At 40.0% G+C, this 17,048-nt stretch overlaps 2 protein-coding genes across 2 annotated transcripts in view; one reads left to right on the top strand and one right to left on the bottom strand.

The window, feature by feature from the left end:
• The window catches only part of GTF2E2 (general transcription factor IIE subunit 2), a 28,998-nt gene that overhangs the window by 566 nt on the left and 11,384 nt on the right, over positions 1–17,048 (top strand). Inside the window, exons 2-3 of the mRNA XM_035140922.2 lie at positions 1,867–2,033; positions 15,802–15,893. Of these exons, the coding sequence (XP_034996813.1) occupies positions 1,871–2,033; positions 15,802–15,893 (255 nt within the window). The 5' untranslated portion in view covers positions 1,867–1,870. The remainder of the gene's footprint in view (positions 1–1,866; positions 2,034–15,801; positions 15,894–17,048) is intronic.
• SMIM18 (small integral membrane protein 18) lies at positions 5,040–7,017 on the bottom strand. Its single transcript, XM_060269201.1, has one exon. The coding sequence runs from the start codon at positions 5,620–5,622 to the stop codon at positions 5,329–5,331; it is 294 nt and encodes a 97-aa protein (XP_060125184.1). The 5' UTR covers positions 5,623–7,017; the 3' UTR covers positions 5,040–5,328.

The following is a 17,048-nucleotide window of genomic DNA, read 5'->3' as shown; positions in this document are numbered from 1 at the left end:
AACTGCCAGGGAGTTCCTTTGGGGGAAGCCTGGGTAGTCTAACCCGACACACAGTTGCCGTGCGGAAGCTGAGGAAAAGTGAAAAGTGCCCCCCCCCCCGCTTTTGAGGGAAGTTTCTCTCGTGCTACGCTTCAGAGGAACCATCTTCCGCCCGACAGGACTGTCGCTCCCTTCCTCGGGGAACCCTAAAAAATCTTGCTCTGTGGTTGCGCACAGGGGCTCCCTGACGATTTCTGCACCATTTCCAGGGTTCCTCAAGGATAAATACCGCCAGCAGTTCACTCCGTAGAGTAGGTGTGTGACCCATATGTTTTCAAAACTCTTCGCACAAATAGTTGGGTAATGCTTAATACCCCTGTAACGTAGGTGGTGCTATTGCCTCACATTGCAAGAAGTCTCAGGCTTAGAGAATAATGGTTTGCAGGGCCACTACCTCAGTTTCGGGGACGAAATATGCAAATATTCCAGCGTGTTTCACTCGCTCACCTTAACTTTCTTGTGAAGTCCTCTGTATTTCCCAAGTGTAACTGTGGACTCCCGCCAGAGATGCTGCTCTGAATATTTTACCTGGTAACTCGTCTTGGGATGAGGGGAAAGCTGACTTACAACTCTTCAGCTGTCCATTTCCCTTTTGAACATAGAATAAAAAAAGGATGTTGCCTTGGAATTAGCAGTCTTGGAAGGCTCCTAGTCTTGAAGTGGTCCTCCAGGGCTGAGCAAGACATAGTTAATAAATAGTTTTGTGCGTATGAGCACACAATAGCCAGTTACCTGAAACTCTGGAGCCCTTGTGACCAGGAAAGTTAGTGTATTATAGTGTCTAAATATGTGATACAGGAAACCCACAATTCAAATATTGCCTCTGCTGAAAACTTACTAGATGGTCTTGGGCAAGATGCTATCTTCAGCTTTGCATCTGCAGTTTGAAGATAATGCTTATGAGCTTTACGGCATGGATTTAAGCCAAGAAGTAATAAAATAGTGTTTTGAGCAGCTGCTTTGAGCTGCTGAGCATTCACCTTCCTGTGGTTCGTGAGGAAAACATCGTAAGATTTGGCTTCCATTTTCAAGTAATCATGATTACATGCTATGTCTGAACCAATAACTACTGTATTGTTAGGGTTTCCTATGGTTTAGCGGACTGAGCCAGGATCATAAACCTTGGTTCCTAAAACATGCTTAACACAACCACAATTTATCTGTGTTCATACATAATAAGTAACCAAGATTAGTTGAAAATAGGAGCTAAAGCTTTTTGAGGGAGGAGTGAGCACACAGGCTGGAAGTTCACCCAGACATTTCCCTGTAGTGTTGCGCTATAATTTAGTTTTCTTTATTTACAGTACTTATATCCTGCTTTATAACTCATGGAAACTTTCAGAGTGCTTACAAAATATTCCAACAATAAAAATCAAATTCAAGTGTGGTATTAGGAACAGAAATAATGTGACAATCCTGTGGTACTATGATTATTCAGGTGGCATTTTCTACCCTCATTCTTAGGGTGTTGCCCTTCAGCCTCTGCCTACTAGGCGACAGTTCCCACTGATGTCCTCTGAGGGAAATAGAGTAGGACTGGCTAGCTCAGGCATAGGCAAACTCGGTCCTCCAGATGTTTTGGGACTACAATTCCCACCATCCCTGACCACTGGTCCTGTTAGCTAGGGATGATGGGAGTTGTAGTCCCAAAACATCTGGAGGCCTGAGTTTGCCTATGCCTGGGCTAGCTGGATCTTGTTCAACCCATGGTGAAGACAACTCTTCACATGCTAGCAGCTGACAATGTCTGAACACAACCATTATATATGATGTAAAGCTCTGTATAAGTACAACACATTCTCACTAGTATTTCACCTTTTTTGACAGAATTATGGATCCAAGCTTGCTAAGAGAGCGAGAACTTTTCAAAAAACGAGCACTCTGTACTCCGGCTGTAGAAAAACGTCCAGCACCCTCTTCTGATTCCTCATCTTCTAAGAAGAAGAAGACAAAGGTAGAGCAGGGTGGATCATCAAGCTCAAAACAGAATGCAGGTTTGTGGGTTCTGCTTTTGGAGTTTAAGCAGAAGCTTTTTTCTTATGTCCTATCCTTCCAGGTCATTGAGCTTTATGTATACGTAACAATCTGATTAACGTGTCACAATAAACCACAGTTGAAATAAATGTGAACGTGCAGTGTGCTGGTACATGCTACTGAAATCACCGCGACAGGGTGAGCTCCCGTTGCTCGGTCCCTGCTCTTGCCAACCTAGCAGTTTGAAAGCACGTCAAAGTGCAAGTACTGTAGATAAATAGGTACCGCTCCAGCGGGCAGGTAAACGGCGTTTCCATGCGCTGCTTTGGTTTCGCTAGAAGCGACTTAGTTATGCTGGCCACATGACCCAGAAGCTGTACACCGGCTTCCTCGGCCAGTAAAGCGAGATGAGCGCCGCAACCCCGGAGTCGTCCACAACTGGACCTAACAGTTACTGCTGCCACTCTGCCATACCCAGGTTTGTGGCTGATATCTCTCCAAACAAATTGCAAGTGACAAGCCAAGAATAAACCTTGGTTTCCATTGGTTTCTCAATTTTTTGGAGGAAAACAACCCATAAGCCTATATTTGAACAACACAACATGCCAGGCTATGGTTCGATCCTGGCAGTGGGGGAGGAGTGAAATGCCTGCAGTTTTAGTAGTATTCACAAGCTCACTGTTCTTTCAGATTAAACCATATTTTAATTGTGGCTTAATGTTTTTAAGATGTTTTATCACTTTTTTTTGCTGCCCTGGGCTTCATTGGAAGAAAGAACAGGATATGAATTTAATACAGTAAATAAATAAACAGATAATGTGCAAACCAGGGCACCTTGTATGTTTCTTCTAATGGCAGTTCTGCGGTGGGGGGCCGGGAGCAATTTAGATCAGTTAATTACTTGGGGATGGAGAAGTTGGACCATACTCCTTTTCTCAAAAAAAAATACTATAATAATAATTGACATAACAGAAATGGAACTGAGGGACTGTTTTTCTCAGTTTGTGGTGTTTCTTCAAGAGAGAAGTAATATTTTCTGAACTTTCATGCAGCAGAGCTGTGTTGCTAAAGTGGTTCTAGCTCTCATGATAGTATTTTGTTAGGGTTTATAGGGTTTTTTTATACAGGTTCCAGTCACATGAGTGAGGCTACTGTGTATTTCTACTCTTAAAAGAAAAAAAAAATCATCAGTTAAGATTCCAGTATTTCTGGGCCTTTATGCTGTTAATTACTGTATATTATATCTAGAAATGTGAGAGATTGAATTAACCCTGGCTTATATTGAAATTTCTGTTGGAGGTGCAGTTTTTTTGCAGCTGGTGATAGGAGCCCATGCAGGCAAGATAGGAGCAGTGAAGTAAGGGCACTAGCAGTTGGACACTAGCAGTTGGACAAAGGAATAGAGTTGGACAAAGGAATAGAGTAACACTATGCTCTAATAAAGCAAGCCTCATCATTCGGCCAACTCCTGTTGCATGATTGCCGTTCTTTCTTTCCTCCAGACTTCCTTCCTCAAGTCAATGATCATACACTTTCAGGGCTGATACTAAGAATTGCAAAGTTGGTGCTGCTGTTGATGTAGAGTCCTATTAGCCAGCTAAGCAGTTGTAACTTTCAGTGTTGAATATTGCTTAGGATTCACTGAGACTTGCCTGTGGTTAGGAAAAGACTGCTTACCACTCACCCCATGGCAGAATCACTTCAGTCGTTTCCTCCCCCCACCTCATTATACCAGATTGCAGAACTGAATGTTACATGAGCCTGCTGCCAAGAATTACTTGTCCTGTCATCACCATGCTGTGTTCCCGTGCTCTGCATAATTGGATGGCAGCAATGGGACCTCACAGTGTAATGATGTCATGGCATCAAGTTGTACTGTGTGTTGTACAGGTTTTGGTGGAGGTGGGAACCCAACTTAGATTTGGTGCCAGCCTTGCTTTCCTTGTAAGGCTTAAATCCTCTCAAAGTCAAGTGCCGTTTTCATATTAACAGAGTTCCTTCCTTGCCTGACAGTTCCAAATGTAAAACAAAACAGAGCACATACTGTTGGGTTTTTCATGTTTTTAACCAAGTTGTCAGCCCTACTGTGTAGTTGCAGGGTTGACAAATATGCAATACAGTTGATAGTAGCGCTAGTATGCTTTCGAACTCATGTATTGGCATAAGGCTAGCTTTCATAGTATAATGCTTTCATCATATACATGGAATGTCACCCTGGATTGCCAGAATATTATATATATTGTGGTGTCTAAAGAAAAACATGTTAGCAGTGAGGTCAGAGGAGATGGAATACAAAAAATGCCAACAGCAGTAATTAACTGCAGTATTGTTGAAAAATGTCATTGAGTTGGTAAATTACAGGTCGTAATTAATTTACCAATGCAAGAACGACTTCTTGAATGGTCTCTACAATTATTTTACACACAGCTAAAATCTCATGTATTTTTCACTGTCAGTATTTAATGCATTTCATTTTCTTTTGACCTCCCTGCTAACATAATTTTCTCTCTCTGCACCAGGGACAGCTAACCAGAGGCTCTCCAGTTGTTGTTGTGCTCTCAACTCCCATCAGCCCCAGCCAGCAAGGCCGTATAAAATGGTCAGGGATGACATGAGTTGTAGGCCAGCAACATCTGGACTCCCAAATGTTAGCCACTCCTATACTCATTCCCTGATGGAAGGCTTATACCATAATGAATATGCGAAGAACTTGAACTACTTGAAATGTACTACATAAATGATAAAAAATATTGTTGTTTGCTCATCTAATACCTTTAGGTATGCAGAATTCTAAAATGGTTCTGTGTTGCTATACTTCTTAGGGTTTGATAAGCTTTCAGACTATGACAAATACTTAAAAAACAAAATCAGTCTTGCTGCTATGTTTTACTGTCTCTGCTGTTTTTATGCACTTACGGTAGTCTTTTTATATGTTATTACTTGTTGCCTGCCTTGGGAAAGAAAGATTGAATGACAATAATATTTATTTTTAAAATAAATAAATTAAGCAGTAGATATAATTGGTCAGATGAACAAAATTTTACTCCCATCTAGTCAACAGGTTTCCATTGTAAAACAACGAAGAAATCATTTTTACATAAAATCCATTTTCACATAACACTGTGATTGATCATCCAGTATTAAGCATTTTGTAAACTCTTCAAGTTTCTATCCACCAGTGAACAAAAAATGGTGCTAATAATGATATTTAAGGCTAAGCAGAATCTGACTTGCTTGGTCAAAAGTTGCAAGCAGCTTTATTATAATAATATTAAACATAGGTTTTGCTGCAGGTGCTAGCAAAACAGTCCATTGCTACACCACTTCTGTTTCACGTTTCCTGAAGCTGTCCATCATAGATCTAACAGGGTTTGGTTCATTCTCCAAGTCTTTCATAGTTTTGTTTTTCACACAGCAGCAGCAGTCAAGCAGCTCATATAAGAAAGCTAGCACCACCAAACATATTACAGTAAATATAAATATGATCAAAATGACAAAGCAGGCAGTGTTCCAGTTGTCATGGAAAGGGTAAATCTTCTGCACTTGAAAACCAAGATATTGGTAGAGGGATGTAGTTTCATTCCAACGGCTATTGTTGAATGTTGCCATGTTGAGAGAGTCTTCCAAGTTGAGTCTCTGCACCAGCTCTGTGTGTTGAAATATACAAACAGAAAAGATGGTGATTTTCCTTTGTTGTTAAATTTTTATGCTTTTTCTGTCACCAACAAAATAGAACTTTCTATGTAAATAGTTTGAGAAAGGTTGTGTTGTTCAATTGGCTAATTGTCTGTTCATGTTTCTTGCTATAGTTTAATATAACGGTGTTGAGCTGCAGGTACATTATCTTTTCAGTTTTATTTCAAATAAAGCAAAGTTTTGGATCATAGTGCTTACTTTATGTTTCTTACTGTATCGCAAGACTGCATCAGTCATGCATAGGACTAGACATCTGACTGGGCTGATATTGTCAAATAATTGTCATGTATTTTGAAATCAACTTCATTAGAACAAAAAGCAGGTTTGACATTTTGCAAATTGTAAAAACAAGTTAACCTATTTTTCCCCCACCAACCCAATTAACTTACAAAATGGTAATTGTTATCATTTTTAATGTTGGGTAAAGTGTGTATAAATGTGAACAATTTACTGAACAGTTCTCTCAGTTTCATCCAGTAACATGGTCAGCCTACAGGGTTTTTAAAAAGTAAAGTACTGTAAAACAGAAAGATAAACGAAGTAACGGCAACTATTGAAAAACAAAAAAATAGTTTTAAAAAGCACTTGTGCAGGCCAATTCTTAAAGCATAAATTCTCTGGTTCCTTCAGTAAACTAGATGAAGTAATGAGCAGTCCTAGGCAGTGACCTTTGCTACTATTGTAGTTGCCTGTGGATAAGCATCAGTAGAAGTTTTCTCTGTGACTGCTATAGGGCTAGGAAGCAAGCAGATTTCACTCTTGATCTTGCTAATGAATGACACCATTATGAAATAAAAAGGTAAATTGCCAGCTGTACAATGGCTAGTTTATACATAATGCTAAACCATGGTTCATTTAGCCAAAGTGTGGTTTGTTTGAATGTCCAAACCTAGATCAGCAGGCTGACTATTGTTTGTTTTCTCGCAACAAAGTGTGATGTAAAACCATGGTTTATTGTTGGCTTAAGAAGCTTGCCTATTGACTATGCTTGGATGTTATGTCTGAATCCTTGCTTAGCCATAGTTTGTACGACCACCCCACTCACTAAGCTATTGAGGCATGAGACAAGAACAGCTGGAAAACAAACCAATCATTGAAGAAATAAGCCATGTTTGCCCATCTGTGAGACAATTTGTTATTTGTTGGACATACAGTGGCTTAAACAAATCATGAGTTAGCATTACATGCTAACACAGCCAATGACAATCTTCATGGAATATTTTGCCACTGAGAAATGTGTCTAGATTAATGTCTACTCATACAATGGAAATTCCCTTTACTCCCCTCTGCTCCCCGCATCCCTTTCCAAATCTGCACTAATAGTATCTCAGACCTTTGAAGTAGATTTGGGGCTGTATTGGGTAGGGGCGTCACAATGGGGGGCAATGGGGGTGGTCCGCCCCGGGTTCCACTCTGGGGGGGTGCCACTTGGCACCCCCACCCCCGTGGCGCCGAGCGGACTTTTTACCGGGAGGCTGGAGGCTCGGTTTGGGAGACACGGGGGTGGGGGCGCCAAGTGACACCCCCCCCCCCCCCGCCGAGTGGGCTTTTGGAGTTGGAGACGCACAGTTTTGGAGTCGCCGGGGCGGCAGTGATACCCCGCCACGTAACAACGCTTGTGCAGCGTGATGCTGTACATGCATCATAAAGTTGTGGGGTATCGCCACCCCCCCGCCACGTAACGACGCATGCGGCATTACGTAACACGCATGCATCGTTACGTAGCGGCGACGCCCCCCCCCCAGGTGCATGGCAATTTGCCGCCCCAGTTGTCCTGGTGGCTTGCTACGCCACTGGTATTTGGGGGGGGGGGGGGACAAGAAGAAAGAAAATTTTCATGGTGCATACAGAAGTCCATTTTGCTTGCATTTAGGCATTGCTGATTTTAGCCCTCTGATTCCTAGGTTCAGAACAAACCAAGGTGTTAAATCAATTTCTTACCATGACTTGTTTAAAAACTCCAAAACAACAGTTTCTTGGTTTAGAACTATGGTCAATGAGAGACTTCTGGGTTTAATTACTGTGCACTGCACAGAGGGAAAGGGAGGAGCAGCATGTTCAGGGGAAAGGCTAGCACACATTTCAGCCGAATAAGCTAATATCTGATCATTTGAACAAGGCCTGTATGTCCTCTGGGTCATAGTAATCCAAGTAGTACAGATTAATGTTGGTCACTTCATATAACTCTCTGAAATGGCAGCTTTTGCTACAAATAACAGCCAAGCATTAAAATCAGAAGGATATCTTGCTGTTTAAAGGGCTCTGAGCATCATTGAAGACATTGCTTTTGTGAATGTATAACATTTATTGGACGTTTAACAAAAATTGTCATTGCCATGACAGTCATACTCTCCAGGTCAAAACAAATGCTAGAATCCTTTTCCAGCCCATGTTTTTACCTAAAGAGTAATACGTAGACTAGTGCTATTCATCACAGTTCTCTTTTTAAATGAGTTTGATTAACACAATAAGGTCCAAATAACTTTGCATTGTGTGCTATTTGTTTGATACTCTCAGATTTATAATGGTGCCTCTCTCTTTATTTGCTTAGAATGTTGAACTCTTTATGGTCTAAACCAGTGGCTCTCAACTTGAAATACATCTTTTGAAAATGAGATCTCTGTTTTCTCTTGAGATCTCTAGAGAAAAGACAGTAATTGGCACAGGGAAAGTCTCCATTTCTGGGCCTGGGAAGACAGAATTCTGGATTGACTTGGTTGAGGAGAGGCTTCCCCAATCAAATCTCAAGAGAGAGAGAGAAATCCTGTCTCCTTGTCGGAAGCAAACTCCCGTTGGACTCCTCACCTGCAAGCATACACCACCACAACCCAGTGAGAGAGCTCAGAATGGGGGTGGGGAATTGAATAGAGCTGGCAAACCCCAACTCACACTCCTTTGTGACATTCTCCACATGCAACCCACAGCTACTATCGCCAAAAGAGAAGACCTAATAGAGGCCATTGGGGCCGCTGTCTCAATATTAGAACTACTCCCAAAATTGTTCTAGCTCTGCTTTATTATCTGTGCCCCCAACAGGCAGGGAATGCCATGGATCCCAAGCCTCTAAGCTCCTTCTGCTCAACATCAACCAGAAAAGTAATATTGAAATGTCTTGGCCAACATGGTCTCTTCAGCTGCATGACAGCCCCACTCTCCACTCACATAAAGCCTCAGTAGCAAATGCAAGAGAGCTTTGGGCTACACCGCTACAGCTTTGAGCTACCCATCCAGAGCTTGAGGAGCTTGATCATCTTGTTTGGGAGGGGCCTAATGTTCTCCATGCCCTCTTCCTGTTGTAGAATAGGAGAGTATTGATACTGCCTTTGTGTCTTCGATGAAGGCAGTGGTAGACTACAGTTCACCCACTGGTCTACTCATCCATCTGCTGGATTTTTCTGCCTTGCAGGGGGGATTTGGGGAAATTGCCCCATCAGAAAAATCAACATAGAGAAAAGAGCCTACTTGTTAGTGCATGATGGAAGAATGGTCTTGGAAGTAAGAGCCACAGCTAGGCTCATCAGTTTTAGAGGTGGCTAGACCTCACATGGCATCACTGGGCAGCAGGCAGTGTTAGAAACTGGGATAGAAAAGCTAGGAGCCAAATGGCTCCTGGGACGTAGGTTATGGGCTCCAAAACAGAACATCTAGCTGCCACTGCGGGGGTGGGGTGGCAACACTTTTTATTTATTATTTTGATAAGCATGAACATGGAATTCACACAAGTGACACATTGTTAAGATCACATTTTTAGCAGAAATTGTTAATATATGTTTAGATTGGTGTTTACAGTAAAAATATTGGTATAATACTTTCGTTTTCAAAACATTCTACTCTTTATTGTTAAACTCCTTAACATATTGTCTATCCTTTACACATACTTTGAGACTTCAAAGCACATACATTTCAGTAATCCTTGAGTGTCAGCCAGGCGCAAAAAATGTTACCCAGACTTTTTGAGGTGCTCACAAATGGAGAATATTTAGGCACAAAATGCACCTGGCACTCTGCTAATTTCGAACCCTGGCAGCAGGTAAAACTTGTCACAAAAAGATGGCTGGACTTGGCTATGGAGAGCTTCTGTCATTTCTTCCAAAGGCATTTTTAGTGGAGACAAAAAAAACCTTTTGGTAACACACTACACATAGACATAGGCAAGAGTCTTAACTAGTGAGAACAGCTTTCCTTTCCAGCTCTCCACTGGTACATAGACTTCCCAGCTGTGTGTTGAAAATATGAACATGAATAGCTAAAAGTGTTGGGGTTTATTGAATGTTCTGGAAAGAACTGCAATGAGCTTAATTTGATCAATTTAATTTTGAAGCAGGACCTACAATTTGCTCCAAATTATCAAGAGCAGGAGAAAAGAGGAAGCAAAACACCCACAATAAAAATGGCATTTGGATTTCTATTGTACTTTGATCCTGTCAAGATACAGGAAAGAAAACAAGACACCTAATTGCCCACAGTGCCCCAGCAGGTGTTTGTGCCCAATGATGGCAGTAGAGTGCAGTGAAAGAGATTTGGGCCATGTTTTGAAGGTTCCTGTTTAGCCACAACTGACACGTAGCTACATAGGATCCAACATTTTACTGCTGTGAATAGAGGCAACAGAGCTTGGGAAGTATAAAATTATGAGCAAAGTGCATGGCCTAAATTATTAGAAAAACCTGATGAGTCCGTAGGTCATAAAGGTATTGTTGCCTACTGATTGCTTTTCTGTGAAAGGAATCCTATATTATCTGTTTAGCCTAGATATCAGCAACCTGACTTTTGGGGGGGGGGGTGATTAATGTATGAGACTATGTTTCATTTTATTTGAAAAAGCAGAGTGCAGTGGTTAAAAAACCTGATTGCAATCAGATTAATGATTGTTACTGGTGGTATTATGTTGTTAAAAATTTGTACAAATATTAAAAAATAACACATTTCAATAATATTTAGGTGAAGTTCAACTATTTAAGAGAGCTTCGGACATTGCTATCAAGGGAGTAACTGCCTTTTATTTTTAAATATTACTTGTGCCTGGAGGATTAGCCCTGATAGAATGTGCTATAAAGACATGATGGTGCTTAGTAAATCAGTAAATGTATCAGTCCAATACTGATTGTTTTGAGAATGGGCATTTACATGCTGTCAATTATGCTTTGGAAGGGTTCTTTCTTTTACTACCTTGAGATTAAAATTCTGAAGCAAAATGTTTGGTTTTACAGTAAGGTGAATATATATATATGTATGTATGCACTTCATTGTGTGCCCACACAATCAAATGACAGTTAAATATTTTATGATTTTTTTGTATCTACTTTCTGTTTGACTTATTTTTACTTAGCCATATGGAAAGCAGTAAAAGCACATGACTTGCAAAGTAGGTTCTCTAGGTCATTTTAAAGAAGTTCCATAAAGAAACATACGACAAATCACTTTTAAGGACAATCTTCTCTGCAGTCTTATACCCACATATCTGAGAGTAGGACCCATTGAACTCAGTGGGGCTTACATCTGAATAGACATGCATGGAATTGTAATATTAAATGAAATCAGTGCAACATAAAACTTAACAGCTCATGTTTACTCTGAGGTCCCTCTAGTTTCAGCAGGGCTTGTACCCAAATAAGAGGCTATAGGATTGCAGCCCAAAGCAATAATCACTTCACACTTGAACTGGCAGAATCCCATTGAATATGTCAGCGATCCATCTCAGAAGACGTACAATAGCTAAGTGCTAAGGGTTAAGGCTAGTCTAAGATTCCAGCTTAGTGGGTTTGATTAATAGCATTTTTTTGTGCAGTTTAGCAATAGTTTCAATTTGAAGACAAAAGAATCTTACTAGCACAGCCTTATTTAATATTAATTAACAGTAGTTTTTACCAGGCAAAATTAGATTAATTAGTAGGTCACACGACGCCTCAAAGGAATTTTGATCACAGAATATTATCTGGGTGTGTTGGGCTTTCTGTAAGATGGATGGTCATCAATTCTTCATGAATGCACAGATGGTAAGATTCTCTATTAGCACAAGACAAGCGACTCTGCATTTAAGCAGCACATAATCCAGCTTTAGATGCAAGAGAAAGTAAACAATTTGTATTTTTTTAAATAAAATTGTAGATGGGGGTCTTGCAGGCTTTGATTTATTTAAAAAAATCTGTTTTGCCTTCAGATAATAATTGTACAACAGTTTAAAAAAGGTATAAACCTACCTCTTTTTAGAAAGGATGCTGGAACAGTGCTGATCTGCTGTTTAATACAGCCTCTGGTACAGCTAAAATGGAGCTCTGCTGCTATTGGCTGAAGCAGAATGCAGCTGACAACTTCCTTTATGCTCATTTGCATCAGACCCCTACTCGAGGAGGAAATCATTCATAAATCTGAAATGTAGAGGGTATCAGTCTAGATCTTCTTCCCCTGCCTTGCCATTCTCCCCAGAAGCTCCTTTAACCATTAAATATATTTATAAATAATATGGCCTTTTGTGCTTTTGCTTTGATCTGAGCAAGGCACTTATTGTGTTAACGCCTTCAGGTTTCTTTGCTGTTTTAATGACATACCAAGCTGGTGTGAACCATCCATAACTAGTCAGGATCTTAATAGAAGAAAAATTACTGACTGGTCTAATTTTTCATATATTATATGTACATTCACACAGACACACCTTTTGTCTTTTCTGCTTTGTCAACCGTTTGTGGTAAAAGGCATTGAAATATTTGAAACTACAGCAGTAGTTTGTGAATTGCATCTGTATATATTTACCTTTTTCTTTTGTTGTTTTCTGACCCCTTTCTATAGCTGAAGTAGACAGGGAAGACCAAGTGATAGTTATGAGAATTACAATATGTTTTGAATTCTTCAAATAGTGTCCAAATTTGTTATTCTGTCTTTCTTTAAAATATTGTAGGCTGTTTTTCTAGCAGCTTAAGGCAGCTAGCAAAATACCAAAGATGATTATTAACAACAAAAAAGAAATAAGCCAAAAACAGAATAACCTCTGGAAAATTAGAAATTTATGTTTTTGTTTCCCACAAAATATATCTGAAAATAATGCCAATGTTCTGTTTCAGTGGATTCATATTACCATTTAGGGAAGAAAACTGAATTTGTTATCACTTTGACTGCTTGTATAAAAGTGATTTAAAAAAACCATCATGCAAAGTAGCTTTGGGTGTACATTTTCCCTTACCTTTTCAGTAGGAGTACACCAAGGAAGAGAAACTATCAATATTTCATTTTAATATAACTGACCTGAAGAAAGGACTATGAATTGAAAACAGAGACATTGTTAACTATGAAAATCCTTTAATAAAAACCATTTTTTAAATTAAAAGAAGGAGCAAAGCTAGGTCAATCTGAAATAAAGCAAAGCAACAACAACAACAACAGCTTAATGGCTTGGGAATGGGGTTACTAAATTTGCTTTCAACTATACAAATATGTTCAAGAACTCTGTACCATCAGAATTATGGTGAGGGGGCATGAGAAAGTAGAATCTTCTTGGCTGTGGGAAGGGATTATGGAACAGTCTCCTTATGGAGGTACTCCTGACCCAATCACTGATTGCCTTTCCATAAGAACAGAAGACTGTTTCATTGTAGCATTATTTAATTAACTACTGCCTTTGTTATAGTCTGTTTACATTATTTTAATAATTTACTGATGGTTTTGTGTGTAGTTTTGTTTTTATTGTCTTTTTCTATTATGAGATTCCTTGGGTACAGTTTGTAGACAAAATCAGCCTGTGAATACTGCATAATAACTGAGATAAATTTCAAATTTTCATTCATTGCCAGGAGTCTGATTTTTACCCTAAATCAATCTAAAATATATTTATCCAGTTCACTCAGCCACTTTGTTTGATACAATAATTGCAAAGACTTTCCACTGGGTCAGATGTGGTAACATTATTTTTAGTTAATGGTCTTTTCTAACACATTAATCCAGATAAGATTGCCACATGTTCAGAATTTCCTGGATACAGCCGGGATTCGGCCCTCTGTAACAGCGCTTGGGCAGAAATCTCTTGAGTGTCCAGGAAAATCTGGACGTATGCCAACCCATGTCGGAAGTATAGGGTTGGTTTTTTTTTTGCAAATTTCCTTTAAAATAATTCCAAAACTAAATTTTTGTTTTATTTTACTTTTGTGTCCGGATTTTTACTTTTTGAAATATGGCAACCCTAGTTCAGCAAATGGTTTTGCTATTGGAAACCTAGGGCCAATGGGCTTATGGTACTAGAGTGAATGTTAGTGGGGAGGATTTGAGAGAGCTGGCAACTTTTTAGAGCCTAAAGAATTCAGTGGCCTTTTCTTGCATGTGGGATCTAAAATATATGCTTATTTGGCTTGGTTAGTGCTAGAGAAATTGGGAGGCAGTTTAATTTCTATTTACTCTCTGTAAGGCATGGGACAATTAGGGAGATTTTATTTATTACTGTATGTCATCTCATATCCTGCTCTTTCTGGGTCCGGTGGACCCTCAGCTGCCTTATAGACAGATAAAAGGTAAAGGGGCCCCTGACCATCAGGTCCAGTCGTGTCCGACTCTGGGGTTGCAGCGCTCATCTCGCTCTATAGGCCGAGGGAGCCGGCGTTTGTCCGCAGACAGCTTCCGGGTCATGTGGCCAGCATGACAAAGCTGCTTCTGGCGAACCAGAGCAGCACATGGAAACGCCGTTTACCTTCCCGCCGGAGCGGTCCCTATTTATCTACTTGCACTTTGATGTGCTTTCGAACTGCTAGGTTGGCAGGAGCTGGGACCGAGCAACGGGAGCTCACCCCGTTGCAGGGATTCGAACCGCCGACCTTCTGATCAGCAAGCCCTAGACTCTGCGGATTAACCCACAGCGCCACCTGGGTCCCTTATAGACAGATGGTTGTACCTAATAAAGTTGTTTGGTTAGTGTAAGGATTTCTGCCTGCGCAACAGGACTTCCTCTCTCGTCCTCCTGTCTCTCCCACCATCTGATCCAAGGGGTTGGAGAAATAAATTTCCCCTCCAAAAAGATGCAATAAACAATATATGAATCCAATCACATAAGGTACTGTAAAAAAGTAGCAGAAAAATACATTAAAAAGCAGTATCAGAATAAAAACATCAGTATTCAAAAGTTATCCAGAATAGGTTTTCATTGCTTGTGGAGGATATTCATTGGAAGACAATTCCTTAAGTGTGCTGTTGTGCTTCAAAAGGCCTTGTTTCTCATGCTCCCCTGCCTCATTTCTGAAGGCAGGAGGACTCAAGAGGAATTGCCTGGGCAGGCTCATGTGAGATAGGTAATGCTAATGAACACAATCAGATAGTATAGTTTCAGTTATTGTGCCTTTAACTGTTTTTAATTATCTTTCATGTGCTTCACCTAGAGATGGTTGTTTAGAATGCAATCAATAAAATATGGTAATAATAATTTACTAGTTGGTTGAAGCAGTCCCCTTCACATGCAGTCACCATGCCACTGAAGTGTCTGGGGGGAAAAAACATTTGGCCCTACCTGTGTTACTGATTTACCTTACATGCTTTTTATCATTGTGGAATATGTCTTCTGCAGAGCTGCATGTGCAGGGAACCACATTCATGCTGTGTGGAAGGCCTGAGGTTCATTGTTTGTAATCTGTAAATATCGTTAACACCAAGGCTGCCAAGTTTGGCAAAACTCCCAGTGTAACATAATTTGTAAAGAGTTACTCTGCTTTAAAATGTCACAAACAGTTTATTGATAAAGATTACTCCTTTATCAATTACTCCTCTGTCGGAGAAGGGGACGACAGAGGACAAGATGGTTGGACAGTGTTCTCGAAGCTACGAACATGAGTTTGACCAAACTGCGGGAGGCAGTGCAAGACAGGAGTGCCTGGCGTGCTATGGTCCATGGGGTCACGAAGAGTCGGACACGACTAAACGACTAAACAACAACACTCCTATGATAATGAAATGTGCTTTGAAAATCTTTGTTTCTCCAAACATGTAATAAGTGCTGTTTCTGAGAATACTGTACTGTAATGTATATGAAAACTGCTAGGTATTGCTCGTAGCTTTTTCTTTGTGGTTATGGTAACAGAAGGGTATATTTAACCTAAATGAGAACATGTTTTTCCTTTGCAGATCACAGCAATGGATCTTTTAACTTGAAAGCCCTTTCTGGTGGATCTGGCTACAAGTTTGGAGTCCTTGCAAAAATAGTGAATTATATGAAGGTATAATCATCTTGTTTCCGGTTATTTAGAACAATAAATCTCAGCAGCAATATTAATTGTATGTGACAAGGAAAATGGCTAGATGCAAAAAAATGACATATATCTTTCAGGCATAACTCTACTGCTTTTGGGGAGGATACTGTTCTGCCTGCCAACTGAGGTCTATAGTTTCCTGCATAATCCTTAAAAGTGGGAAATGGGAGTAGGGTATAAGCTAAGCTCTGCCTTGAAGGCTTCTGATTCAAGCACAAATATGACCATACCTAGCAGCACACAACAACCACAAGCTGATTGATTTCCTCTGACAGTTGGTATCCTGGAAACCTTGTTCCCTGTGCAGAAATGACTGTAGAAATTGAGAGGTGCAATTTTGTTTATAGGCTTCTCACAGACTATTTAAACCTCGGGTTAAAAGTGCTAGTTTTAATGGTGAATAAGTAGGCATAAAGGAAATGTGAGACACTGAAGTAAGGATTTAGTCTTTTCTTCTTTTGCATAGCAGTACATGACATATCTGTGACTATATTTATGTAACCACAGTAACTATATTTTTATGTAACCACAGACATTAAAATATAAACTCTGATCTCATTGTTTGCAGCAATGAGATAAAAAGTATTATTGTGGCTAACACCTGGCTTGCAATAATAATTTTGTACAGGTTAATTTTCATTGTAGTTACAGTAAGGACATTATTTATCTGAATTAATATATATACCTTAGTTCATACAATAAAAATGGGTGAGAGGCTATAGTCCAATGGCTAATTAGACCTGCTGGACCAGTTGTAATTTTGTGGACAGAGTAAGATTACGTTTATTGCATTTGGATCTGCTGGTCAGACTCTGCAGTTCTGTTCTCATTTGGTAGAAGGTCTAACTACATTGTGCAGTATGGTGCTATCACAACTTAAATTGATTGGAGCTTCTTATCCCAATGCAAAGCGGGAGAGCTACTTGGTACAGGCTGGTTGGGGTAAGAGCCAAGCTGCAGGTCAATGTGCCCTGGATCTTGAGATTTCACCCACCTGTTTACCTGTTTTCCTTCCTATGAGCATAGGTACCATTTCAAATTTTAGAAGGGCTATCAATAAAGATCCAAAACCTAGCAGCTGAATTCCTGTAATAGAAATGCAGTGTTGCTGAAATGCTGTTG

Source organism: Zootoca vivipara, chromosome 16 (assembly GCF_963506605.1).
Source record: "Zootoca vivipara chromosome 16, rZooViv1.1, whole genome shotgun sequence".
Taxonomy (NCBI): Eukaryota; Metazoa; Chordata; class Lepidosauria; order Squamata; family Lacertidae; genus Zootoca; species Zootoca vivipara.
Note: the sequence above shows the minus strand (reverse complement) of the source record. Positions and strands in the feature narration are given on the sequence as shown.

Bases quoted from the DNA above. Each gene is read 5' to 3' on its own strand.
- SMIM18 (XM_060269201.1), bottom strand. From the start codon at position 5,622: ATGGCAACATTCAACAATAGCCGTTGGAATGAAACTACATCCCTCTAC.